The sequence below is a fragment of the Hypanus sabinus genome, unplaced genomic scaffold (assembly GCF_030144855.1).
Source record: "Hypanus sabinus isolate sHypSab1 unplaced genomic scaffold, sHypSab1.hap1 scaffold_246, whole genome shotgun sequence".
NCBI lineage: Eukaryota > Metazoa > Chordata > Chondrichthyes > Myliobatiformes > Dasyatidae > Hypanus > Hypanus sabinus.
In genome coordinates this window covers 97,954-124,940 of record NW_026780581.1, presented here as the reverse complement: position 1 = coordinate 124,940, position 26,987 = coordinate 97,954, and the positions used below count along the sequence as shown (strand labels likewise).

Sequence of the window (26,987 nt, the reverse complement as noted above, 5' to 3'; positions counted from 1 at the left end):
CGTGGGAACCCCCCAGTTCTTGCTCCCCTGTTACGAGACGCCCTGTCCCACCCTCGGCTCCCGTCTCCCCTGAAACACTGCGCTCCCTGTCCCCTCGCTATCACCGCCCATCCCACCCTGGCTGGCGGCCATTTTGTGATGGTTACCATTGACAACCACTCTCCCCGCATCATAGAATGCGGCAAACCCTTTTCCTCACCTTCCACTCACTTCCGTCGCCGTTTATTCAATCTCATCTCCTCATCCCTCCTCTCCTTCCCCTCGGTGCCCGATCTCCTGACTCCCCATTTAACCTTCTGCCGACAGCCATTGTGTGACAGTGTCAGACCCTCCTTCCCACTCCCTCACACTCACCATCTTGTCACCCTCCTTCCCATCCCATCACTCGCAAAACCCTTCCCTCCCTCCCCTCGCTCTCCTCCCCCCGCCATCTCGATGCTCTGCATCGTACGCTGGTTGGGGCTGCCATTTTGCGATGCCAGTCTTCACCTCTCCTCATCGCCCTCTTTCTCTCTCTCTGTTACCCAGTGAGACACTCCCCTACTCACCCCGTCACTCCTGACACCCTTTACCCTCTCTGGCCCCTTGCCCTTTCTCCCGTCATCCACCACATCCTGAGTGGTGAACATTTTCTGATGGGAAATTCTGCTCCTTCATCTACTCCCTTCCCTCCGTCGTTGAGTGAGTCGCTCCTCTCTCCCTCTGTTGGGACACTCAACTCTCCGTCTCGTCAGCCCTGGCCGCGTCCCCGACCCCCCCCCCCCCCCCGATCCCCCTTGTCTCCGAGCACACCCCCTTTCTTGCAGTTCGTCTTATTTGTGAAGGCAATGGTCACCACCCATTGATCCTCCACTATTGAAAACGTCACTCCCCACCCTGTCCAATCAGACCACTCCCCCCCGCTCCCCCTTGTCTCCGAGCACACCCCCTTTCTTGCAGTTCGTCTTATTAGTGAAGTCAATGGTCACCACCCATTGATCCTCCACTGTTGAAAACGTCACTCCCCACCCTGTCCAATCAGACCACTCCCCCGCTCCCCTTTGTCTCCGAACTCGCCCCCTCCCTTCACCACCCATTGATCCTCCACTATTGAAAACGTCACTCCCCACCCTGTCCAATCAGACCACTCCCCCGCTCCCCCTTGTCTCCGAACACGCCCCCTCCCTTCACCACCCATTGATCCTCCACTATTGAAAACGTCACTCCTCACCCTGTCCAATCAGACCACTCCCTCCCCCTCCGCTCCCCCTTGTCTCCGACCACCCCCCTTTCTTGCAGTTCGTCTTATTTGTGAAGGAAATGGTCACCACCCATTCATCCTCCACTATTGAAAAAGTCACTCCCCCACACTCCCCACCCTGTCCAATCAGACCACTCCTTCCCGTCCCATTACACCCCCTCCCTCCCCGTCCCATCACTCCCACTCCCTTCCTGTTGTTTCTTTCACTCCCCACCCTGTCCAATCAGACCACTCCCTCCCGTCCCATTGCATCCCCTCCCTCCCCGTCCCATCACTCCCGCTCCCTTCCTGTTGTTTCTCTCCTCCTCACCCCGTCTTTATCTTCTCCATGTCGGCCACCAGTTTGTGACAGGGACTTTCGCCCCTCCCTTTTCCGTCCCCTTTTGAGTCAGTGACTTCGCCACGATCAGCGTCTCATCAGTCCACTCCTCGTCCCATCACTCCTCTTCCTCCCAAACACCTCACCCTCCTCACCAAAACCCACATGTATATTTGTATGTGTCAATATCTGAGATATATACATTAGTTTATTCAATGACAAAATTATTGGACTTAAAACATATGTACAACGCCCAAGATAATATAAAACACAAATTAAAATACTGTTATTACAATCAATAACACACTTGATCCCGGGATTGTATCCATGGGCACCGCATGTTCCTTCGCCATAGATTCTGTGTGCGACAGTGGCCATTGTAAGTCAGTGTCTCACTCCATCCCTGGCGGCCGCATTAACCAAGGATTCACCCCTTTAAAATCAGCGCGACCCTCCCTCTCTTGTGCTCACTTCTACCAAAGCCGTCACTCCCTCCCCAGCGGCCATTTCAAGCGTCGGACATCCCACCTCTCCCGGAAGTTCCGGGAGTCTCCCGCATATTGTTAGCGGCGCCCTGACGCCCGCGAATTATATTCAATCTCCCGCAAATCGATTTTTTTGAGAGGGGGAGGGAGAGGGAGGGAGCGCTCCATGGCAGAGTATTTAAAAAAAAATAAAATACAAAACGTATTTCACCACAGACTACACTGAAGTGTTCCCCTGCCTAATAGGGGTCAGGAATAATGACAGTATTGCTCGCTGCACTGTTTGCAACAGTGACTTTTCTATTTCCCGTGGGGGGTTAAATCACTGTTGAGGTGAGTTTAACGGGTGTCATTCGTTCATTAACATAGCTAACGTTATTTAAACTAGCTGGCTGGCCGCTAAGGAGTCTCCCGCAAATTGATGGTGTCTGCTTCCTTGAAATGAGATTTTGCAGGGTGGAATTCATTGAGTGATGGAATGGTGCAGACGGAGCTTCACTGTGTGCTTGGCATTGCAAGTGTGTGATGGGACGGTGTGGAGGGAGATTCACTCTGTGTCTGACCCCGGGACTGTGTGATGGGACGGAGTGGAGGGGGATTCACTCTGTGTCTGACCCCGGGATTGTGTGATGGGACGGTATGGAGGACAATTCTCTCTGTGGCTGGTCCCGGGTGTGAGTAAATTTACAAATGTAAATGAAACTATGTGTGAGCTGCTGACGTGCGGGAATAAATAAACCGCTCCCGACTCACTCACAGTCACACACAATTAACTGACCGGCGACAACGAGTGACCGGATGAATAATCAGTCCCGTTTCTCACCGTCACTCTGCATCGGGGAACCGATGATTATAAAATCACACTTCAGGGCCGTGTCCGGGATCGCTGCAGATCCAGGGTCACTGCCGAGGGATTTGTCGATTTAACATCATTATATCGGCCAGACTGCCGAATGCACCGTCCTCAGCAAAGGGGGCAAAAGGATTCTCTCCCGGGATCATCCCCCCCACCCCGGGACACCGGTGTCCCAGACTGAGCCCCGGACTCCGGGCTCTTCCTGTCCGGGTAATTCCCCGGGGAGTCACGTGGGGAGTCTCGTACATGCACTTCCGGCGGAAGCTGCCCCGCCGGACAACAGGCGGAAACACGTCACGGCGGGACCGCTGCGAGCGACGCACACAGCGCGAGGCCCGAGCCGGTTCCGTGAAAACCGTTGGGAATCAGCCCGGCGCGCGGCCGTTAAAGGTAAGGGCGGGAGTTAAAGGGGAGGGCGGGGAGTCGGCCAAATGTCCCCGTCCCGCGGGCGGGGATGTTCACACATTCAGATATTCACAGGATCACTGTCAGTCCGGGTCTGACTTCCTGCAGAGATCTCAGTTCCTTCATCCCGGTCTCACTGAACCGATTCACCACATTCAGATGTTCAGATCCACTCTCAGTCCGGGTCTGACTTCCTGCAGAGATCTCAGTTCCTTCATCCCGGTCTCACTGAACCGATTCACCACATTCAGATGTTCACAGGATCACTGTCAGTCCGGGTCTGGGTTCCTGTAGAGATCGCAGTTCCTTCATCCCGGTCTCACTGAACCGATTCACCACATTCAAATGTTCACATGGTCTCCACTCTCAGTCCGGGTCTCGGTTCCTTCCTCCCGGTCTCACTGAACCGATTCCCCCACAGCCTGAAACAGATGGAAGAATAAAGATGAAATATACAGATCACACAACAGTGTCAGTAACAGGGGACCGGGGTTAATGATTCAACAACACTCACAGACAAATATCACCAGAAAACCCGCGGACCCGCTGATATTTTATCACATTGAAGATTAACACAAACACTCACCGGATCCACTCCAGACTCGGGAGGGTCAGGATGAGGCGGCGGAGAGCGGGGACAGATCGGTCTGTCAGAGAGTTTAATCCCAGGTCCAGCTCCGTCAGTGATGGTTTTGTACTGAGAGCGGAGACGAGATCCTCGGCACCAGAATCTGTGAGACCGACATTGTCCAGCCTGGAGATGAGAGAGTGAGGGTGAAGGACACAGAGAGACAGGAGACGGTACAGATCTCCAGTGTTTATCAGTAACACAATTACTGATCACATTAATGTTCAGTGTCAGACACCCAGTGTCTGTAACCACAATCTCCCACAGTCTGGTACTTACCACAGTTTCTGTATTTTACACTCCGGGTTCCTCAGAGCCGCAGACACCAGTTTCACTCCTGAATCTCCAAGTTCATTCTCCCCAAGTCTAAACACAAACAGACAGATTGATAAACAATGTGATTCAAACCGTGGGTCTGGGGGAATTTCTCAAAATCGGATATTTCAGGAAACATTAAACTGTCCAGTAAATCACTGATCGGAGTTCCCATCACTGTCAATGTCTCTCACTGACCAGCTCCAGGGTATTTACCGAATGTCGGTAATTTCATCAATTGGTGTGAACCTCTAAACCCCACATATTCTGTCCCATTCTCCGATGGAGAGAAAAGTGTTCCTGACCGAAATACAGAGATGTAAATGGGACACAGCGAAATAGACCTAACCAAGCTAAAGGGATTGGGAAGAGAGATCCCGCAGGAGGAAGGGGGATGGGGAGGAGAGATCCCACAGGAGGAAGGGGGATGGGGAGGGGAGATCCCACAGGAGGAAGGGTAATGGGGAGGGGAGATCCCACAGGAGGAAGGGGGATGGGGAGGAGATTCCGCAGGAGGAAGGGGGATGGGGAGGAGAGATCCCACAGAAGGAAGGGGGATGGGGAATAGATCCCACAGGAGGAAGGGGGATGGGAGGAGAGATCCCAATGGCGGAAGGGGGATGAGGAGGCGAGATCCCACAGAAGGAAGGGGGATTGGGAAGAGCGATCCCACAGGAGGAAGGGGGGTGGGGAGGAGAGATCCCACAGGTGGAAGTGCGATGGGGAGGAGAGATCCCGCAGGAGGAAGGGGGAAGGGGAAGAGAGATCCCACAGGAGGATGGGGAGGAGAGATCCCGCAGGAGGAAGGGGGATGAGGAGGAGATTCCACAGGAGGAAGGGGGATGAGGAGGAGATTCCACAGGACGAAGGGGGATGGGGAAGAGAGATCCCACAGTAGGAAGGGGGATTGGGGAGGAGAGATCCCACAGGAGGAAGGGGGATGGGGATTAGAGATCCCACTGGTGGAAGGGGGATGAGGAGGAGAGGTCCCACAGGAGGAAGTGGGATTCGTAAGAGAGATTCCACAGGATGAAGGGGGATGGGGAGGAGAGATCCCACAAGAGGAAGGGGGATGGGGATGAGAGATGCCAGTGGAGGAAGGGGGATGGGGAAGAGATCCCGTAGGGGTAAGTTGGATGGGGAGGAGAGATCCCACATTAGGAGGGAGGATGGGGAGGAGAGATCGCACAGGAGGAAGGGCGGTGGGGAAGAGATCCCACAGTAGGATGGGGGATGGGGAGGAGAAATCCCACAGGAGGATGGGGGATGGGGAGGGGAGATCCCACAGGAGGAAGGGTGATGGGGAGGAGAGATCCCACAGAAGGAAGGGGGATGGGGAGGAGATTCCACAGCAGGAAGGGGGATGGCGAGGAGAGATCCCACAGGAGGAAGGGTGTTGGAAAAGAGATCCCACAGGAGGAAGGGGGATGGGGTGGAGAGATCCCACTGGAGGAAGGGGGATGGGGAGGAGAAATCCCACAGGAGGATGGGGGATGGGGAGGGGAGATCCCACAGGAGGAAGGGTGATGGGGAGGAGAGATCCCACAGAAGGAAGGGGGATGGGGAGGAGATTCCACAGCAGGAAGCGGGATGGCGAGGAGAGATCCCACAGGAGGAAGGGTGTTGGAAAAGAGATCCCACAGGAGGAAGGGGGATGGGGAGGAGAGATCCCACTGGAGGAAGGGGGATGGGGAGGAGAGATCCCACTGGAGGAAGGAGGATGGGGAGGAGAGATCCAACAGGTGTAAGGGGGTGGGGAAGAGATCCCACAGTAGGAAGGGGAATGGGGAGGAGAGATCCCACAGGAGGAAGGCTGGGTTGAGGAGGAGAGATCCCACAGTAGGAAGGGGGATTGGGAAGAGAGATCCCACAGGAGGAAGTGGGATGGGAAAGAGAGATCCCACAGGAGGAAGGGGGATGGGGAAGAGAGATCCCACAGGACGAAGGGGGATGGGGAAGAGAGATCCCACAGGAGGAAGGGGGATGGGCAAGAGATCCCACAGGTGGAAGGTGGATGGGGAGTAGTGATCCCACAGAAGGAAGCAAGATGTGGAGAGAGATCCCACAGGAGGAATGGGGGTTGCGGAAGCGATCCTACAGCAGTAAGGGGGATGGGGAGGAGAGATCCCACAGGAGGAAGGGGGATGGGGAGGAGAGATCCCACAGTAGGATGGCGGATGAGGAGGAGAGATCCCACAGGAGGAAGGGGGATTGGGTAGAGAGATTCCACAGGAGGAAGGGGGATGGGTAGGAGAGATCCCACAGGAGGAAGGGGGATGGGGAGTTGAGATCCCACAGGAGGAAGGGGGATAGGCAAGAGATCCCACAGGTGGAAGGTGGATGGGGAGGAGAGATTCCACAGGAGGAGGGAGGATGGGGAGTAGTGATCCCACAGAAGGAAGCAGGATGTGGAGAGAGATCCCACAGGAGGAATGGGGGTTGCGGAAGAGATCCTACAGCAGTAAGGGGGATGGGGAGGAGAGATCCCTCAGCAGGAATGGGGATGGGGAGGAGAGATCCCACAGCAGGAAGGGGGATGGGGAGGAGACATCCCACAGTAGCATGGGGGATGGGGAGTAGAAATCCCACAGGAGGAAGGGGGATTGGGTAGGGAGATCCCACAGGAGGAAGGTTGATGGGGAGGGGAGATCCCACAGGAGGAAGGGGGATGGGGAGGCGATTCCACAGGAGGAAGGGTGATGGGGAGGAGAGATCCCACAAGAGGAAGTGGGATTCGGAAGGGAGATTCCACAGGATGAAGGGGGATGGGGATGAGAGATCCCAGAGGAGAATGGGGGATGGGGAGGAGAGATCCCACAGGAGGATGGGGAGGAGAGATCCCGCAGGAGGAAGGGGGATGAGGAGGAGATTCCACAGGAGGAAGGGGGATGGGGAAGAGAGATCCCACAGGAGGAAGGTGGGTGGGGAATAGAGATCCCACAGTAGGAAGGGGGATTGGGGAGGAGAGATCCCACAGGTGGAAGGGGAATGGGGAGGAGAGATCCCACTGGTGGAAGGGGGATGAGGAAGAGAGGTCCCACAGGAGGAAGTGGGATTCGGAAGGGAGATTCCACAGGATGAAGGGGGATGGGGAGGAGAGATCCCACAAGAGGAAGTGGGATTCGGAAGGGAGATTCCACAGGATGAAGGGGGATGGGGATGAGAGATCCCAGAGGAGAATGGGGGATGGGGAGGAGAGATCCCACAGGAGGATGGGGGATGGGGAGGGCAGATCCCACAGGAGGAAGGGGGATTGGGAAGAGAGATCCCACAGGAGGATGGGGGATGGGAAAGAGTGATACCACAGGAGGAAGGGGGATGGGGAAGAAAGATCCCACAGGACGAAGGGGGATGGGGAAGAGAGATCCCATAGGAGGAAGGAGGATTGGGAAGAGAGATCCCACAGGAGGAAGGGGGATTCGGTAGAGAGATTCCACAGGAGGAAGGGGGATGGGGAGGAGAGATCCCACAGGAGGAAGGGGGATGGGGAGGAGAGATCCCACAGGAGGCAGGGGGATTGGGAAGAGAGATCCCACAGGAGGAAGTGGGATGGGAAAGAGAGATCCCACAGGAGGAAGGGGGATGGGGAAGGGAGATCCCACAGGACGAAGGGGGATGGGGAAGAGTTCCCACAGGAGGAAGGGGGATGGGGAAGAGAGATCCCACAGGAGGAAGGGGGACGGGGAAGAGAGACCCCACAGGAGGAAAGGTGTTGGGGAAGAGATCCCACAGGAGGAAGGGGGATGGGGAGGAGAGATCCCACTGGAGGAAGGAGGATGGGGAGGAGAGATCCCACTGGAGGAAGGAGGATGGGGCGGAGAGATCCCACCGGTGTAAGTGGGAGGGGAAGACATCCCACAGGAGGATGGGGACTGGGGAGGAGAGATCCCACAGGAGGAAGGGGGTTGAGTAGGAGAGATCCCACAGGAAGAAGGGGGATGGGGAAGGGAGATCCCACAGGACGAAGGGGGATGGGGAAGAGTTCCCACAGGAGGAAGGGGGATGCGGAAGAGAGATCCCACATGAGGAAGGGGGACGGGGAAGAGAGACCCCACAGGAGGAAAGGTGTTGGGGAAGAGATCCCACAGGTGGAAGGGGGATGGGGAGGAGAGATCCCACTGGAGGAAGGAGGATGGGGAGGAGAGATCCCACAGGAGGAAGGGGGTTGAGTAGGAGAGATCCCACAGGAGGCCGGGGGATTGGGAAGAGAGATCCCACAGGAGGAAGTGGGATGGGAAAGTGAGATCCCACAGGAGGAAGGGGGATGGGGAAGGGAGATCCCACAGGACGAATGGGGATGGGGAAGAGATCTCACAGGAGGAAGGGGGAAGGGGAAGAGAGATCCGACAGGAGGAAGGAGGATTGGGAAGAGAGATCCCACAGGAGGAAGGGGGATGGGTAGGAGAGATCCCACAGGAGGAAGGGGGATGGGGAGTTGAGATCCCACAGGAGGAAGTGGGATGGGCAAGAGATCCCACAGGTGGCAGGTGGATGGAGAGGAGAGATTCCACAGGAGGAGGGAGGATGGGGAGTAGTGATCCCACAGGAGGAAGCAGGATGTGGGGAGAGATCCCACAGGAGGAATGGGGGTTGCGGAAGAGATCCCACATCAGTAAGGGGGATGGGGAGGTGAGATCCCACAGGAGGAATGGGGATGGGGAAGAGAGATCCCACAGGAGTAAGGGGGATGGGGAAGAGAGGTCCCACAGGAGGAAGGAGGATGGGGAAGAGAGATCCCACCGGAGGAAGAGGGTTGGGGAAAAGATCCCACAAGAGGAAGGTGGATGGGGAGGAGAGATCCCACAGGAGGAAGGGGGATGGGGAGTTGAGATCCCACAGGAGGAAGGTGGATAGGCAAGAGATCCCACAGGTGGAAGGTGGATGGGGAGGAGAGATTCCACAGGAGGAGGGAGGATGGGGATGAAAGATCCCACAGGAGGAAGCAGGATGTGGGGAGAGATCCCACAGGAGGAATGGGGGTTGCGGAAGAGATCCCACATCAGTAAGGGGGATGGGGAGGTGAGATCCCACAGGAGGAATGGGGATGGGGAGGAGAGATCCCACAGGAGGACGGTAGATGCGGAAGAGAGATCTCACAAGAGGAATGGGGATGGGGAAGAGAGATCCCACAGGAGTAAGGGGGATGGGGAAGAGAGGTCCCACAGGAGGAAGGAGGATGGGGAAGAGAGATCCCACCGGAGGAAGAGGGTTGGGGAAAAGATCCCACAAGAGGAAGGTGGATGGGGAGGAGAGATCCCACAGGAGGAAGGGGGATGGGGAAGAGAGATCCCACAGGAGGAAGTGGAATTGGGAAATGAGATTCCACAGGAGGAAGGAGGATGGGGAGGAGAGATCCCACAGGAGGAAGGGGGATGGGGATGAGAGATCCCACCGGAGGAAGGGGGAACGGGAAGAGATCCCACAGGAGTAAGGTGGATGGAGAGGAGAGATCCCACATGAGGAGGGAGGATGGGGAGGAGAGATCCCACAGGAGGAAGTGGAATTGGGAAATGAGATTCCACAGGAGGAAGGAGGATGGGGAGCAGAGATCCCACAGGAGGAAGGGGGATGGAGAGGAGAGATCCCACATGAGGAGGGAGGATGGGGAGGAGAGATCCCACAGGAGGAAGGGGGGTGGGGAAGAGATCCCATAGTAGGAAGTGGGATGGGGAGGAGAGATCCTACAGGAGGAAGGGGGATGGGGAGGGGAGATCCCACAGGAGGAAGGGGGATGGGGAGGGGAGATCCCACAGGAGGAAGGGGGATGGGGAGGAGATTTCACGGGAGGAAGGGGGATGGGGAGGGGAGATCCCACAGGAGGAAGGGGGATGGGGAGGAGATTTCACGGGAGGAAGCAGGATGGGGAGGAGAGTTCCCACAGGAGGAAGGGGGATGGGGAAGAGAGATCCCACAGGAGGAAGGGGGACGGGGAAGAGAGACCCCACAGGAGGAAGGGTGTTGGGGAAGAGATCCCACAGGAGGAAGGGGGATGGGGAGGAGAGATCCCACAGGAGGAAGGGGGATGGGGAGGAGAGATCCGACAGGAGGAAGGAGGATTGGGAAGAGAGATCCCACAGGAGGAAGGGGGATGGGTAGGAGAGATCCCACAGGAGGAAGGGGGATGGGGAGTTGAGATCCCACAGGAGGAAGGGGGATGGGCAAGAGATCCCACTGGTGGCAGGTGGATGGGGAGCAGAGATTCCACAGGAGGAGGGCGGATGGGGAGTAGTGATCCCACAGGTGGAAAGGGTATGGGGAAGATTGATCTCACAAGAAGGGTGGTGGGGTGTGTGGACAAGACATCCCACAGGAGGATGAGGAAAGAGTAATAGAGAGTCCACGGGAGGAATGGGAATGGGGGCGAGATTCCAAAGAATGGAAGGGAGATTGGGATGAGAAGTCCCACAGGAGGATTCCAAGGGTAAACGATAATCCTACAAGACGAGAGGACGCAGACATTTTTTGTACGTGTGTGTTGGGTCTGAACAGAGACCCAGAGGAGATGCGCCCTCGCTCTTTGCGTATCTGGAAGTGAGCAAAGTCACACACGGGGAAGGGCAGTTGGAAGACAATCTCACAATGGTAATTCTTTCCTTCTCACTGGGTCAGTCTGCTGACGGTCTCTTGTCCCTCACCGGGAAGGGGGTCTGATTCTCTGACCCACCTGCTGCAGTCAGTGTCGGTCTGGGTGTCAGTCACAGTGAGAAGGAACATTGTCAATGGACGTGTCACAGGCAGCGAGAAACTCAGCCATTCCTGTGATTTACTACCATTAAACCAATGGCCGTTGTTCACTGAACTGATGAAGTCTCCAACATCCCTTCACAAGGAACCACAGAACCCTCCGGTCCTTGGGGAATTACTGACTGATCCCCTGGGCATTTGTCACAAGTCTTCACAATCTGATTTACTACAAATTTACCAAAATTCCTCTACATTGAAACAACACAATGGAACAGTTTCACAGATCAGAGTGAGAGATAAATCAAGTTACCTCAACTCCTGGCACTTGTGCAGCCCGGGTCCCAGCCGCTGTATTCCCTCATACTGAATGTGGCAGTTCTCCAGGTCGAGCTGTTTTATTGTATCACAGAGTCCGATGACATGAGACAGGACCGCGCAGTCAATTGGTGTCAGTGTCATTCCACTGAGTGAAAACCTTTCCACAAATCCCAGCGCTGCCTGAGCCAGTCCACGATTCTGAGATTCAAACAGGTAGTGCAATGTGTTCAGGAGGCTCCTTTTATCAGCTTCACTCGCTGTGTTTCTACTCCGGCGTTTAACCTCCTCCTTCACCCAGTCAATCACCCGGCAGGTTGTTTCATTGGGAAATGGACCCAGAAAATCCTCCAGGCCGCGAGCTGTCATTGGGTTGGAGAGACCAGCAACAAAACGGAGAAATACCTCAAATCGCCCATCTGTCGTGTTGTGGGCTCCAGTGAGGAATTTCAGGATATCCCCGGGATGTGGATTCAGGAATTGTGCGACTGCAGCTACAAACTCTTGGATGGTGAGGTGTGGGAATGTGTACACCACGCTCTGGGCAGAATCCTCTCTCTCCAAAAGCTCCATCAGGAAACCGGACAGGAACTGGGAAGGCTGCAGATTGTAGTTGATCAAATCTCCACCTGTAAACACAATCTTCTTCTCGGACACTCCTCTGAAGGCCATCTGACCAACTCTGAGTAACACATCACGGGGGTTCTCAATCTCACGGCCATGGTTTTTCAGGATGTGGTAAATATAGTAGGAGTACAGTTGGGTGATGGTCTTGGGAACTCGCTGCGGGTCCCTGACTCTTTGTGTGAAGAAGGGGCCCAGTGCCAGAGCGAGGATCCAGCAGTAGGAGGGGTTGTAGCTCATGGTGTACAGGATCTCATTCTCCTTCACGTGTTTGAAAACTGCTTCTGCCACCTTCTGATCTTCAAAATACCTGATGAAATATTCCTTCCTTTCCTCACCAACAAATCCCAGGATTTCAGCCCAGACACTGATATCCGCCTTTTCCAATAAATGTAACGCAGTGGGACGGGTGGTCACCAGCACTGAACACCCTGGGAGCAGCTTGCCCTGGATTAAACTGTACACAATATCAGACACATTGCACTTGAATTCAGGATCTGTGTACTGTGATTCTGTGTCTCTCCGACCATCAACAAAGTTGATTTTGTCCTTGAATTCATCCAATCCGTCGAATATGAACAGCAGTCCCTCTGTGTGTTTCCAGACCTCTCTCAGGATATTCCCAAAGTAGGGATAATGATGCAGAATCAGTTCCTTCAGGTTTATTCTGCAGTTAATGGTGTTTAAATCCCGGAATTTGAAACTGAAGACAAACTGGAATTGTTGGTATATCTTCCTCTCGGCCCAGTCGTAAACAATCTTTTGTACCATTGTTGTTTTCCCGATCCCTGGGACTCCAGCCACTGCTGCGGACATCCCTGATTTGTTTCTAAAGATAGATCTTTTCAATTTTTGAACAAAACTCTTCTTGAATAACTGATCAGTCCGGATTTTTTCTAGCTTACCACGGAGATCTTTTTCTCTCCACTCCTCGTGGTCTCTGCCTCTTGCCAGCAGCTCATGTTCCACCAGTGTCCGATCTCGAACAGTAGAAATGACCGTGAGTTCAGCGTATCGATCAACCAGCTGGAAAACCTTCACCTTCTCCCTCATCAGGATCGTGTTCACTCTCAGTGTTTCAGTTTGTGCCCGCAGAGTCTCCATGTGTTTCCTTCGAACATCTTAGGACGGACAGAAATAGTTGTCAATGCCTGATCTGATGTACATGGAGCATACAACATATTTTCTTTAAATAAAAACAATTCTTGTGAAAGACATTGTTTGGGTGAAATTCGGAGATCAGCGCTTAGAGTGTCTGAAGATGAATGACGGCCCAGAAACATTTCAGATCCGCTGTTAAAGGCTCCACTCTCCACTCTGTTGGTAGTTTGCAGATTCCCCGGTGTTCCAGTGAGCACCAAGTGCACACGTGATTCTGGAGAGGAGAGTGTTGTGTGGAGCGGGTGGTTTCACTGCTTTCACTGCTCAGCTTCTGCTGAACTGTGCAACCCTACAGAGGGTAACAGTGGGGAGGGGCATTTACTTGTTCTATTGACTTTTACTTCTCTCACAATGGAACCCATGTTCTTGACACTCCTAAGCTGTCAGTACTGAGTCACAGAAAAGGAACATAATTTCTGTTTCCTTTTCCAGGCTGAGCCAGTCACGATGTGACACACCCCGCACTGGTCTACAGTCTCTAATTCTCCGAGGAGCTGGTACATGAACCCAGGCAAATCCCCGATGATGTGTGGAAGAGCAGGAAGCTGAAGAGGATGGCAGCGGTAATGGGGAACTCTAAAGTCAGGAGGGCAGGCAGGCGATTCTGTGGACACCGCTGGGACTTTGCCTCTCAGGTGCCATTGTCCGAAATGTTTCTGGACGCGTTCCAATACCCTGAGAAGGGAGGTTGAGCAGCCCAAAGTCGTGACAAACATTGGTAACAACGACATAGGAAGAGAAAAGGGAGGAGGTCTGGAAAACAGAACACAGGGGGTTAGGAAAAAAGCTGAGGAACAGGACCTCAAAAGTAATGATCTCAGGATTGCTGCCTGTGCCACCCGACAGTGGCAATAGGAATAGAATGAGGTGGCAGAGAAATGTGTGGCAGAGCATTTGGAGCAGAGGGTAGGAATTCAGGTTTCTGGATAATTGAGACCACTTCCGGGGTAGGTAGGACCTGTACAAAAGGCACGGGTTGCACGTGAATCCGATGAGGACCAATATTCTTACGGGCAGATTTACTGGAGATGTTGGGAGTGTTTTAACCTAAAATGGCCGGGGGACTGGAACTAGGACGATAAAGCTTTGGATGAACCAGCAGTTTTACAAGTAGATGATGGGTTTAACATGAATGTTAGGGTGGACAAGCCAATGACTGGGTTCAAATACAGAGAGAGCAAACTGTTAAATTGTACCGCATAGACAAAATTCAAAAGGGTGGAGATGCCGGACTAAACGCATTGTATTTAAATGCACGCATCATTTAGAATAAGGTGGACAAACTCTTGGCGCAGTTAGAGATTGTTGTGGGCATCACTGAGTCGTGGCTGAAAGAAGACCATAGTTGGAAGCTTAACGTTAAAGGATAAACGTCTTGTCGACAAACAGGCAGGAAGGCATAGTCGGTGGTGGTGTGGCTGTGTTGGTTCAAGATGGAGTCACATCTTGATAATGAGGTTACATAGGGTTAGAGAATGCTGAATCTTTCTGGGTGGAGATGAGAAACTACAGGGGTTAAAAAAGCTTTATGGGATTCTTATATTGATCTTCAAATAGTAGCGAAGGTGTGGGTTTGAGATTGCAAAGGGAGCTGGGAAAGGCGTGTCATCAAGGTGATGACATAATTCAATATGCACGGGGAATTAGAAAATCCAAAAAACTTCAGGAGTTGGATCACAAGAAAGGGAATTTATTGAATACCTACGAGAGAGCGTTTTAGAGCAGCTTGTGCTTGAGACTACTCAGGAAATTTCTGTCTTTGATTGGGTGTTATGTAATAGCTCGGATCTTATAAGGAAGCTTAATGCAAAAAAACACAGAACTGGTAGTGATCATAATATGAGTGAATTCATACTGCAGTTTGAGGGGGAGAAGCATAACTTATGGTATCAGTATCACTATGGAATAAAGCGAATTACAGAGGCACGAGAGAGAAGCTTACCCACGTAGATTGGAGAAGGATACTAGCAGAGATGGCTGAAGCTTCTGGGAATAGGTCTCAAGTTGCAGGATGGATACGGCCCATGGAGGAAGACGTTCTCAAGTGTCACGTGCAGGCAACCATGGGTGACAAAGGAAGTTAAGGATTGCATAAAAGCCAAGGAAAGGGCATGTAAGATAACAAAAGTGAGGGAAAGTTGTATTAATAGACAACCTTTAAAATCCAACAAAAGGCAACTAAAAAAGCGATAAGAAGGGAAAAAGATGAAATATGAGGGCAGAAAAGCCAATAATATAAAGCAGGATAATATACACCTTTTTCAGGAATATAAAGAGTAAATGGGAGGTGAGAGTTGATACTGGAAAATTATGTCGGTGAGATAGTAATGGTGGACAAACAAATGGCAGAATAGCTTAATGTGTGCTTTGCATATATCCTCACTGTGAAAGATGCTAGCAACATGCAGTGGTCTGCGAGTGACAGGCAGTAGGAGTGAGTGCCATTGCTATTACAAAAGATAAACATCTCAGCATACTGAAAACTCTTAAGGTGCTAAGTCACCTGGGACAGATGGACTACATCCCAGAGATCTGAGAGAGGTTGCTGAAGGGATGACGGATGGATTGGTCATGATCTTTGAAGAATCACTTGATTCGGGCATGGTCCCGGAGGACTGGAAGATTGACATTGTCACTCTACTCTTTAAGAAGGGAGGAAGGCAAAAGAAAGGAAATTATAGGCCAGTTAGCCAAACCTCTGCGATGGGAAAGTGTTGGAGTCTCTTACTAAGGTTGAAGTTTCGAGGTACTTTGAGATTAATGACAAAATAAGTTAGCAATGGTTCTGTTAGATTTCAAGTTGGTAGTAAGAAGCAGACTGGACTAAGGAGAGTCTTTGGATGCCATTTACTTGGATTTTCAGAAGGCATTTGATAAGCTGCCGCACACGAACCTGCTTACCCAGATAAAAATCTATGGCGTCACAGGAAAGATACTGGCACGTGGAGCGGAATTGCTGACAGGCAGCAGACAGCGGGTGGGAATAAAAGGGCCTTTTTCTGATCCGCTGCCAGTGACTGGTGGTGTTCCTCAGGGATCGGTATTGGGACCCTTGTTTTTCAGATTCTTTGTCAATTATTTAGATGATGGAATAAATATATTTATAGCAACGTTTGCGGATGATACAAAGATAGGCAGAGAGGTCAGTACAGCGATTGCAACAGGACAGAGGCCGACGGGAATGTCTGTTAATCAAACTCATAGAGGCCTCTGGGTACAGATCCCGAGATCGGGAAGCTTCCGGGTGTTGTGACGAATGCAAATTGCTTCCTGTCCTTCAGCCACAGCAACAAAAACCTGTCTTCCAGATTCTGACCGTCTCTAAACAGGCATGTAAAGACATGTGTTCAGACTCTCAGAGTGAAATAAGCGCTCACCTTTCAGATGCTTGGGCACTTCAGAGAAACCCCGCTCAGTTTCCATGTAGGCGAACTGGCCGTTACCTGTTCAAACAGATTAACCTGCATGAAGTCTGTTCTATATAATACTATAAATTCATCAGCACTTACATCTCTAACACACAGTATATTGTTCACCGTACCTCGTTCCCGTATTTCATCCAATATTCTGCTCAGCTTCGGTAAATGGTGATGTAGTTTCACATAGGATTCCCACATCACTCTCCGGGCCCCGGAGCCCTTCTCCATCACCAGATCCAGGAGGAGTTTGGAAGCGCCCGGTCGGTTTCCCTTCTCCGCGAGCTCAGCCACGCTCTGTAATGAACAATGGGGAATATATTGAGGAGTGGAGGGATGGGTGCAAATCTACCCTGAGCGTGGACTGACCCAGCATATTTTGCAGGACAAAGATTGAAGAGCCATTGAAGTTTTCGTTGCAGGAAAGAGATTTTAAAAGAAGTTAGTGTGGTCAGTCATGACTTTCTGAATCCCATAGATTGCAGAGTACTTACCCATCTGGCAAGGTTTAAAAGGAGCAGACATAGCCAGAGATAGAGTAGGTTATTGATATTGAGGGCTCAGTGAGGAGAGGCAGAGGATTTAGGTAGATCTTGGGTAATATTTCTTTTCTTTTTTTCACGGTTATAACAGTGGGAATGCCAGGCAGGATAGTGGGATGTTCTTCCTATTGGGTGCGGCAAGACAGGGAGACCTCCAGTGTCCCTGACAACTGCACTTTCGGGAATTTCATCCAGCTGCAGCTTCTTACAGACTGTGCTGAGGAATTGGAGATGGAGCTGGATGAACCCGGGATCACTCGGGGGGCTGAGGTTGACTGACAGACTACAGGGAGGGAGCTGGACGAAGGACACAGGCAACTGGGTGACGTCAGCGGGGTAAGGGAACAGGACACAGGCAACTGGGTGATGTCAGCTGGGGAAGCGGGGGTATGTGTAAGAAGAGGATAGACAGCCACTGAAGAAAACCCTCTATAACAGGTATACGGCTTTCTGTTTCGGGGTGTGACCTCACAGAGGAAAGCCACAGTGATTATGCCTCTGGCACTGAGTTTGGCTTTGTGACTCGGAAGGGATGAGAAGTGCTGAGCTGCACTGACAGGGGGAGTTCAATGTCAGGAGAACAGACTGGAGATTCTATTTAGGAGAACAGGATTTTTGGATGGTGTGTTACCAAGGTCAGTGATATCTTGTATCGACACTGAAACTGTCTTAAGGGCAGTATGACCAGGTCTTGGTCCACGCTGGTACCAATGACAAGAGTAGGAAGTGTGATGAGATCCTGCAGTGATACAGATCCAAAATTTCTTGAAAGTGTTATCGAAGTTAGATGGCGTTGTAAAGCTTTTCAGACATGGGGCTTCATAAATCAAAATATTGAATACAGATGTTGGGATATTATGTCGAAACTGATGTTGCAGAGGCTAATTTGAAGCAATGTGTACATCTACCTCCTGGAAGGAGATCAATAAGATTGAACGAATGCAGAATAATATACAGATTGTTACCAGGAGTTGAGGATCTATAGAGAAAGTGTGAATAGGTTAGGACATTACTCCACAGAATGTAGGAGGACCATGAGAGATGTGAAAGAGATATACACATTTATAAAAGCTATAGAGAGAGTTAGTGTGAAAATGCATTTATTACTGAGGTTGGGTGGGACTGGAATTGGAGATCATAGGGTAATGATGACAGGTGAAAGGCAATATGAGGGGGAACTTGTTCACTCAGAGGTTGCTGAAGAGCGCGGAGCGTGCTGCCATCTTAATTAGTCGATGTACATTCGAGTTGATTACTTAAGATCATTTTGGATACGTTTATTCCATGGGGGAGTTTTGGATGTCTCCAGTCCGGGTTCAGATCAATGGGACTAAGCAGATAATAGGTCGGTGTGGGCTAGATGGGCAGAAGAGCCTGTTGCTGTACTGTAAGGTTTGATGACTATGACTAGGTGAAACTATGGCCGGGTCACTGTTGAGTTTTGCCAGGGTAATCCCTGGCGAACCGCAGCAGATTCACATTTCACTGCCAGGCTCCATGAGGGGTCCAGTGCCAGCCAACAGCTGGAAACTGGCAGTGAGGAGCAGCCAGCAAACTCAGGACTATTGTGTATGTGTGACAGACCAAAGGCGACCGGTGGTAATGTTGAGTAAGAAGTTTGGACTGAAATTGTCAGCTGCCTCACGTGGAATGTCGTGTTCAGTATGGTGTCTGGCTCTTCACTAATATTCATTCTGGGTGGTAATAGGTGAACACACTCCAGTAGCACGAGGACCATTGGAAAGCTGTTTCTTTGTAATTCTATGTTAGCTGTAGATGCTTGGAATATTTTCAGTGGCACTAATGTTGCACTTCCCATATTAACAATATATGCTGTGGTAATTACAAACGCAAATTGGAAGTCACAAGGTAACAGAAACATGAGGCATGTTGGGATATTGATCAAAAAAGGGTCAGCAGTTCAAATGAGAGACGATAGTCAGTGTTGCCTGAGTTGAAAATGGGGTTGAAGGTAGACTGAGAATGAGCTGAGAAATAAGTCACTATATATTTGATTTGTGGGAAACCCGTGGGTCATGAGAAGAACATAGATTGGTGAATGGCCATTAAGGTCGAACATTGGGAACATGGTGTGATGTCAGGAAGAGTGGTGTAAAATGGTTCTCTGTCCACTTGCAATGTCCGTCGAGTATCACATCACTAAATTCACCAGTCAATCATTGTCTGTATCCTAATCTGTCTACAAATGAATGTGATCAGAAAACTGGAGAGAGGCTTGTATTGGTTCCGGATAAAGGTTCCGGATTTTCGCAGAGGAAAACTCTTTTCTTGATGTTCACCACAGGCATTACAGGATTTTCACAGCCGAGAGGTGCCGTTACACCGGTTCTGTCGGTCTGTGTTAGATTCAGTAGAATATACACTCGGGCTATGTTCCAACCACTTACGTGATACTCTCGCTCATTGAAATGATGATCATGAGTTAGCATGAAACCGATTCCCTCCACACCCTGCTCAATCGCCTGCTCCAGTCGCTCCATGTAGAAACTCGTCAACTGGAACAGTTGGTGATCCTCACAATTTGACAGGAAGGCGGAGATGGCGGAGTTCAGATCTGTAGTCGGTCATAGAACATAAAATAGTAGAGTGTAGCATGCATAAGCGGACAAGATGCCAATTTAAACCGATCCCATCTTCAGGAACATGATCAATGTCCCTCCGTTTCCGGAGAACTCATGAGTTCAAACGCCTCTCAGACGCTGCTGAGTATCAGTTTCCAGTTCCTCCCTCGGCAGCTCATTCCAGACACCGATCACTCTCTGTGGAAAACATGCATCCTAAATCCCCTTTAAACTTTAGCATCTAAACAGACCTGTTACCTCAGGTTTTTGTGGTGAAACTCGTCTGCACCCTCTACAGACCCTCCACATCATTCTCGATTTGCGCACAATACTGAAATTGTCACTTAACCAACGCGTATCCAGTTACAGTCTAACTTTAACAAATACCTCAACTCATCGTTAGCACACTACCAATTGTGTTGCCACCTTCAGGGAGCTGTGCACATCCATCACAAGACCCGACAGTACATCAATCTTATTATCAGTCCCAACATTCACCTTGCACATTGCTCGCGAATTTGACCTCTCAAAATGCAACTTCTCACATTTGCCTGAATTATCTGTACATAAGAACATAAGAACATAAGAGATAGGAGCAGGAGTAGGCCAATCGGCCTCTCAAGCCTGCTCCGCCATTCAACAAGATCATGGCTGATCCAATCTTAACTCTAGTTTTCACCGAATCCCACAAGGCAACAGTGCCAACCAACAGGGCACCATGCCAACCATTTTATTTTATTATTCATTCCGCCCAAACCCGTGTGATCACCCGGGGGAAAGAAAAACAATTTGCCAATTGAGGAGAAAAAATCTGGAAAATACCTCTCCGACCCATCCAGGCTAACGAAAACTGGCCCAGGAGATCACATGGCTAATCTAAACCTAGCCTCACGTCCACTTACCTGCTCGCTCACCGTATCCCCTAATGCCATTTTTATCCAGGAAAATGTCTATCTCCATTTTGAATTTATTGAGTGTTTTCGCTTCCACAGCTATCTGGGGCAGTAAAATCCACAGCCCCACTACCCTCTGAGTGAAGAAATTTCTCCGGATCTCAGTCCTGGAACGGCATCCCATTATTTTAAGATTATGACCCCTAGTCCTAGTTTCACCCATCATTGGGAACATTCTCCCAGCATCCACCCGATCAAGCCCCTTCACAATCCTATATGTTTCAATAAGATCGCCTCTCATTCTTCGGAACTCCAATGAGTAGAGTCCCAATCTACTCAACCTCTCATCATACATCAACCCACCCATCCCCGGAATTAAACTAGTGAACCTTCTCTGCACTGCCTCGAGAGCCAGTATGTCCTTTCTTAAATATGGACACCAGAACTGCACGCAGTACTGCAGGTGTGGTCTCACCAATACCCGGTACAACTGCAGTAAGACCTCCCTGTTCTTATACTCCATCCCCCTAGCAATAAAAGCAAGCATTCCATTGGCCTTCTTGACCACCTGCTGCACTTGCATACTAACTTTTTGTGTTTCCTGCACCAGGACCCCCAGATCCCTTTGCACTGAAACACTTTCCAGTTTCTCTCCATTTAGATAATAACTTGCTCTATTCTTTTTCCTGCCAAAGTGCAAGACCTCACACTTGTCAGTATTATATTTCATCTGCCAAATGTCTGCCCAATCACTCAGCCTATCTATGTCCCCCTGCGGGGTTTCAATGTCCTCCACACTCATTACACTCCCTCCCATCTTTGTGTCATCAGCAAACTTCGATACGTTGCACTTAGTCCCTTTCTCCAAATCATGAATATAGATTGTAAAGAGTTAGGGTCCCAACACCGACCCCTGCGGAACACCACTAGTCACCAACTGCCAGTCTGAGAATAAACCATTTATCCCAACTCTCTGTTTTCTGTTAGAAAGCCAATCCTCCACCCATGCCAGAATATTATCCTCAATCCCATGATTTTTTACTTTAAGTAATAATCATTGGTGTGGCACCTTGTCAAATGCCTTTTGGAAGTCCAAATACACCACATCCACTTTATCTACCCTATATGTTATGTCCTCAAAGAACTCCAACAAATTTGTCAAATGTGACTTCCCTTTTGTAAAGCCATGCTGACTTTGTCCTATTAAGCTATGTTTATCCAAATGCCCAGTTACTGTTCCCTTAATTATCGATTCCAACATTTTGCCAACCACAGATGTTAGGCTAACTGGCCTATAATTCCCAGCCTTCTGTCTATTGCCCTTGTTAAATAAAGGATTTACATTAGCATTTTTCCAATCTGCCGGGACCATTGCCGAGTCCAGCGAGTTTTGAAAAATTATCACTAATGCATCCACAATCCCGACCGCCACTTCCCTTAAGACCCGAAGACGCAAGCCATCCGGTCCAGGGGATTTATTCACCTTCAGTCCCATTAATTTATCAAGTACCATTTCCTTGGTGATTCGAATCGTAGTTAGCTTCTCTCCCCCTAGAGCCCCCTGTCTATCCAGTGTTGGGATATTTTGAGTGTCCTCTTCTATAAAAACTGATACAAAACTGTTACAAACTGATACAAAACTGTTACAAACTGATACAAAACTGTACATGGTGACTCTCTGTTCCTATTTCTAACTGGATGCTGAACACTGACAACAGTCCCAAATTTATTCATCTCCTCCAACTCTGTAAATCAACGAATAAGTCCACCCAGTATATCATATGATTAACCTGTTTGATTCACACACAAGACGCATGGCGAAACAGTGATCCTTGCGAACACTGCTTGTCACAGACCTTCAGCCAGAACAACGCTCCTCTCGTGCTGACTCCATTTTATGTACCCAAGGCGACTTTGAAATCAATTTACAGATCCTCAGCATGAAACGTTGAAGGTTATTTTTTCTCTGTAGGTGCTTCCTGACCTGCTGAGTTCCTCCAGCATTTTGTACGGTGCCCTCTCCACTTATTATTTTGTTTTACTTTAATCCTATTCGCCAAGGACATTTCATTGCTTCAGTTGCCCCCCTCCCAGATTTCCTGTGCACATTTTTTCTTGTTCACCGTCTCCTGCACCCAGCCCGTCCTCCCTCAATATAATGTTCTTTAACTCGGCCACAGAAAACAAACACCGGGAACTCCCCTCACCTCCATTGTGCAACAACCCGTTAATCTGGGGAGAATTCTACATTGCCCTTCCAAACAGAAAACACCTTCTGTTTCTCTCACTGGCTGTCGGAGGCACTTCCCACATCAGGGCGTACCAAATGCTGACGGAAATTCTATCTGTTCCCTCGACTGTTACATTGTCCGCTGTTGTCTTCCTGTCTGAGTGTTACCCACAGCCACCTTATTCAGGGGCTCCTTCTCCTTTCTCTCAGGTGAAGATTTGTGTGGTGAGCAGAGTGATTCAACTTTCCGGTTGTTAGGTCCCTGCGCTGGAGCTGGCGAATTGTTCCAGTGCTCAAAGTCGCTTTACCAGGTGGAACAATGACCCCGTTTGATGGCACTCTTTTGCCCAGTTATCGCCCAAGTTTATCCCTCTGAACTATTGATAATTTGACTACACGTGCACCATAAGGACAGAGTTTTAATGAGAATGAGCTCAGTGAACATACCTGTGTCCATTCTGAGTCTGACTGAGGTTGGTTGATTGTCGTCTTCTTGTCTGCCGCCTGGGTGGCAGAAAGCTCCACCTGCTGGCAGTGACCTGAATTACACAAATAAAGGAGTGAGTCAGTTACTCTGCCCTTCATAATATAAACCATATTTGTAAGGTCACTGCTCACTCTCCTACATTTCAGGGAGCAAATGGAGATTGAAACAAAGACCTCCAACTGAACACAGAGTTCAAGATGATAACAAGGAAATATAAGGAAACTTTCTTAAAGGAGCGATGCACTGAAGCTGAAGAAGCCAACAGAATTGGAAAAAGAAACACAAGAGAACTTTTGCTAAATGTTAGGGAGATCAAAGGAACATTTCATGTAAAATGAGCATAGGAAAAGACAAAGAAGGGAAGGACCTCACAGAAGCAAAGGACATCAAAGGGAGTTGGCAGGAACACTCAGAAGAATTGCAGAAAGATCCAACAGCGAAGACACCTGCAATGACTCCCTCATCGATCTGGAGCCAGGCATTCTGGAAAGCGAAGTCGAATGGGCCATAGAAATCATTGCCAATAATAAGGCTGCAGGATGTGACAGGACTCCGGTTGAATTGTTTAAAACTCTAAAAGATGATGCTGTAAATGTGTTGCATACAATTTTCCAGAAGATCTGGGAAAAAATTAGAAACAACAATGACCTTTAAGCTGGATTAAGATGTGTTTTTATCCCCATACCCAAGAAGGGAACTGTAAAGGATTGTTCAAATTACTGAACATTTTCACAAGCTAGAAAGATAATTCTAAAGATTGTGCAAGCAATACTCCAGCAATATATGGAACCCGAACTGCCAGATGTACAAGCTGGTTTTAGAAGAGGCAGAGGCACCAGAGAGCAAATTGCTAACCTACGCTGGATAATGGGGAAATTGAGAGACTTCCAGAAAAGTATTTATCTGTGTTTTATTGACTACTCTAAAGCCCTCAACAGTGTGGACCATAATAAACTACAGCAAATCCATAAGGAAATGGAGATACCTGGACATCTGCTGTGCCCTATGAGAAACTCAGATAAATTGGCCACATCAAGAGAAAACAGTATTCCATGTTGGTAAAACAGAAGGTAAAGGAAGGGGAGGACACCAGAGATACGATGGCTAGATAATACTACTCAGACAATGAGCCTGACCTTGTGAAATCTTGGATAGGCAGTTTCCAACAAGGCAGCTTGGTGTGCAGTAACGTTGTTTTATTTCACTGTATTCATCAGCTTTCATGTATGGTTGACTGACTATTGAGTTTGAACATAAATTGGACAATGATTTTATCATAAACTAAATGCAATAATAAATATAAATGTTTTCAGTCAATAACAGACTTATAATTGTTGCATTTTGTTCCTCAGATAAATCGCTAATGCAGATAGGGAGCAACCATGCACCAAGCATCCGTCCCCATAACACCCCCTTGGTGAGCCTGCTGGCCCAACGTGGGTCTGTTTACTCTGTTGTTTAAACCCAGACACCTCAAACAAAAGGCATCCGCTGGGTCCCTCCAGCCCACCGTGTCAGATAGTAAGATCGTGACTTGTTCACAAAATCACTCAACACCGCACTTGTAGGTTAACACTTTACCGGTGTCTGCTACAAATATACTGAAGCCTTCTTTATCCTCGCTACTTCAGAGGAAATAAACCCCCTGTACTCCCACTGTCGCCATTGCAGCTCCGCTAACTCCTTGGAGAGGAAGAGCAGCATTAAAAAAACGAGCTTGTTGGATCTTTCCCGGGAGTCAGGTTAGGAAACGCGTGGTGGGGTCCAGGGAGGAAACTCCTTAATGACGAAACCCATATTCCCGTTGGTTGGTATACTAAATTGGCATTTGCTGTCACCAGTGAGGGATAAGTAAATCTCACATCACTTCACATGAGATACCGGGCACGCGCAGCATGCTTAAATCGTCTAAATGTCAGCACGGGAGCGCAAGCGTGATGGCGCTCCGTGAGACGCATGAGCAGTGGGCTGGTGCACGCTGTAGATGAGGAGACTGTAGAGTCAGTAACAGGGAACGGGGAGCGTGTCCCTTGGTCCCGTACCGTGCGGACCAGCTCACCGAATGAGTCATGGTCAATCCGCAACCCGCTGGGGTACAACATTAATACACCAATCCCCATGTATATACTTAATCAATGTAATGTTTCTTGTCAGTTCCACAATATAATTAGTTTGCTGATGTTATATTGTGTTACACTAATTAAGCTGTCAGAACTTGTCTAATCAACACACAAAATGCATAAGTGGACCACTCGGTCCTTCAAAACTGCTGCTGATCTGATTTAAACTTTCGTTACGAATTGCCCCATGTTCATCTCGATAACACTTCAATCCCACTTTTTATGAAGCTGGGCTTCGAATGGAAACAAAGGCTTTTCTTTCACTGGTCAGTGAGTAGAACGAGTTCCTAACTCCCCCGATTAACTCCGGCAAAAATAAAATGGGAGGTTGAAAGAGGGAGTGGAGAGGGGAAACTGTTGCTGCTTTTCACTGCACGATGCCTTTCCACAGTCAATACTTCCACAGTCTTTCTGAACATTGCATCTACCTTAATATCATCTCCTTCATCATCTGACCCAACACGCTGCTTCCCATCAAAAAATGACTGAATTTAAAGCAATTCCGATTGCAAGGGCATTCGTTCATGTCAAGTAAAGGTATTACCTGTGACTTTGGTACCGGGTCAAAAGGGAACATTGCAAAACCTAGTTCTGTTTAAGCACAGGTTCATAGGCTCTGGCAATTTGTTGGAAGAAGACTACTTGATGTCGCCAGGCTATGTAAATGTAAATTATTGGTTGCCATTTGCTAGTTAGGACTGAATTAAATGTGGTGCTGGGACATTTGGCTTCAAGAGGGTTTGCTCTTAGCAGAGGCTTGCACGACGATATACCTGAGGGCAAGTATATCATTGCAGCTTGCAATAGACAGAGGAGTCAATGACATGTTGCTGCAGTTCATGGTAATTCCACATTTCTGCATTCACTACAGCAGGAAGCGCTGCGGGTCTCATAAAGGGAGAAAATTCTCAACACATTTTGAGATGATTGCCACCTAACACAGCCAAGCAACGAAACAACGGAACCGATAAGAGTTTGAAATGAGCAAGCAATGTGAGGGAATGTGTGTTGCTTCAAAGAGCTGGGATGCTGACAGAAATTAACAAGTCTGGAGTGATTGCAACTGACTTAACTGGCACTTCTACATGTATTCAGTCCCTGTCCAGCTATTTCCTACCTTCCTTGGTACAGATATGTAATGTCTGAAGGACCGGTGTTTGAATAAATGAGACTCACCAAACTTTCTCCTGACTGAATCAGTGGAATCTCCGAGTCAGATGGGTTCTCTCCAGTTGATGCTCTCAGTACTCGGGCTGGTTCACTTGTTGATCTTCCCTCGTCTTTAGTCGTGGTTTCTTTCCAGTTGTGGGCTTTTCTTCCACTAAATCTCTCACTGTAGGTCTAACTTTAACCAGAGAGACGATGAAGCACGTTAACAACACAAAGGAGAACCAAGCATTAAACTGAAATTTAAATCTTGAATGCATATATAATGATCCGAGTGAAGAAATCTGGAACTGTCCCTCACACTTTACAAAACCTAACAAGGGATACAAGGGAACACACACACAATGCTGGTGGAACTCATCAGGCCAGGCAGCATCTGTACGTCAACTCTCCATAGATGTTGCCTGGCCTGCTGAGTTCCTCCAGCATTTTGTGTGTGTTGCTTCGCAGCATCTGAAGATTTTCTCTTGTTTGTGATGGGATACACATACCGGGGCTCAGTCACGGTGTAAGATACA

General features: G+C 49.5%; 1 protein-coding gene across 3 annotated transcripts; it reads right to left on the bottom strand.

Annotated features, from left to right (window-relative positions):
* Positions 1-1,749: 1,749 nt before the first annotated feature.
* LOC132387980 (NACHT, LRR and PYD domains-containing protein 3-like) lies at positions 1,750-26,641 on the bottom strand. Of its 3 annotated transcripts, XM_059960310.1 has the most exons (9): positions 26,479-26,641; positions 23,143-23,234; positions 19,399-19,565; positions 16,574-16,745; positions 16,410-16,475; positions 11,243-12,992; positions 4,213-4,299; positions 3,892-4,059; positions 1,750-3,727 (listed from the first exon to the last, which is right to left on the bottom strand). In XM_059960310.1, the coding sequence occupies exons 2-9, from the start codon at positions 23,150-23,152 to the stop codon at positions 3,655-3,657; spliced, it is 2,493 nt and encodes an 830-aa protein (XP_059816293.1). In that variant the 5' UTR covers positions 23,153-23,234; positions 26,479-26,641; the 3' UTR covers positions 1,750-3,654. The 3 variants fall into 3 exon arrangements, with proteins under 3 accessions (XP_059816293.1, XP_059816294.1, XP_059816295.1); XM_059960311.1 differs by lacking the exon at positions 26,479-26,641 and having other exon boundaries at positions 23,143-23,237; XM_059960312.1 differs by lacking the exons at positions 16,574-16,745; positions 23,143-23,234; positions 26,479-26,641 and having other exon boundaries at positions 19,399-19,532.
* Positions 26,642-26,987: the final 346 nt, after the last annotated feature.

Coding starts and splice junctions, on each gene's coding strand:
- LOC132387980 (XM_059960310.1), bottom strand. Junction 16,746..19,398: donor TCAATGAGCGAGAGTATCAC/GTAAGTGGTTGG, acceptor TGTTCATTACAG/AGCGTGGCTGAGCTCGCGGA. Junction 16,476..16,573: donor GGATGAAATACGGGAACGAG/GTACGGTGAACA, acceptor CTGTTTGAACAG/GTAACGGCCAGTTCGCCTAC.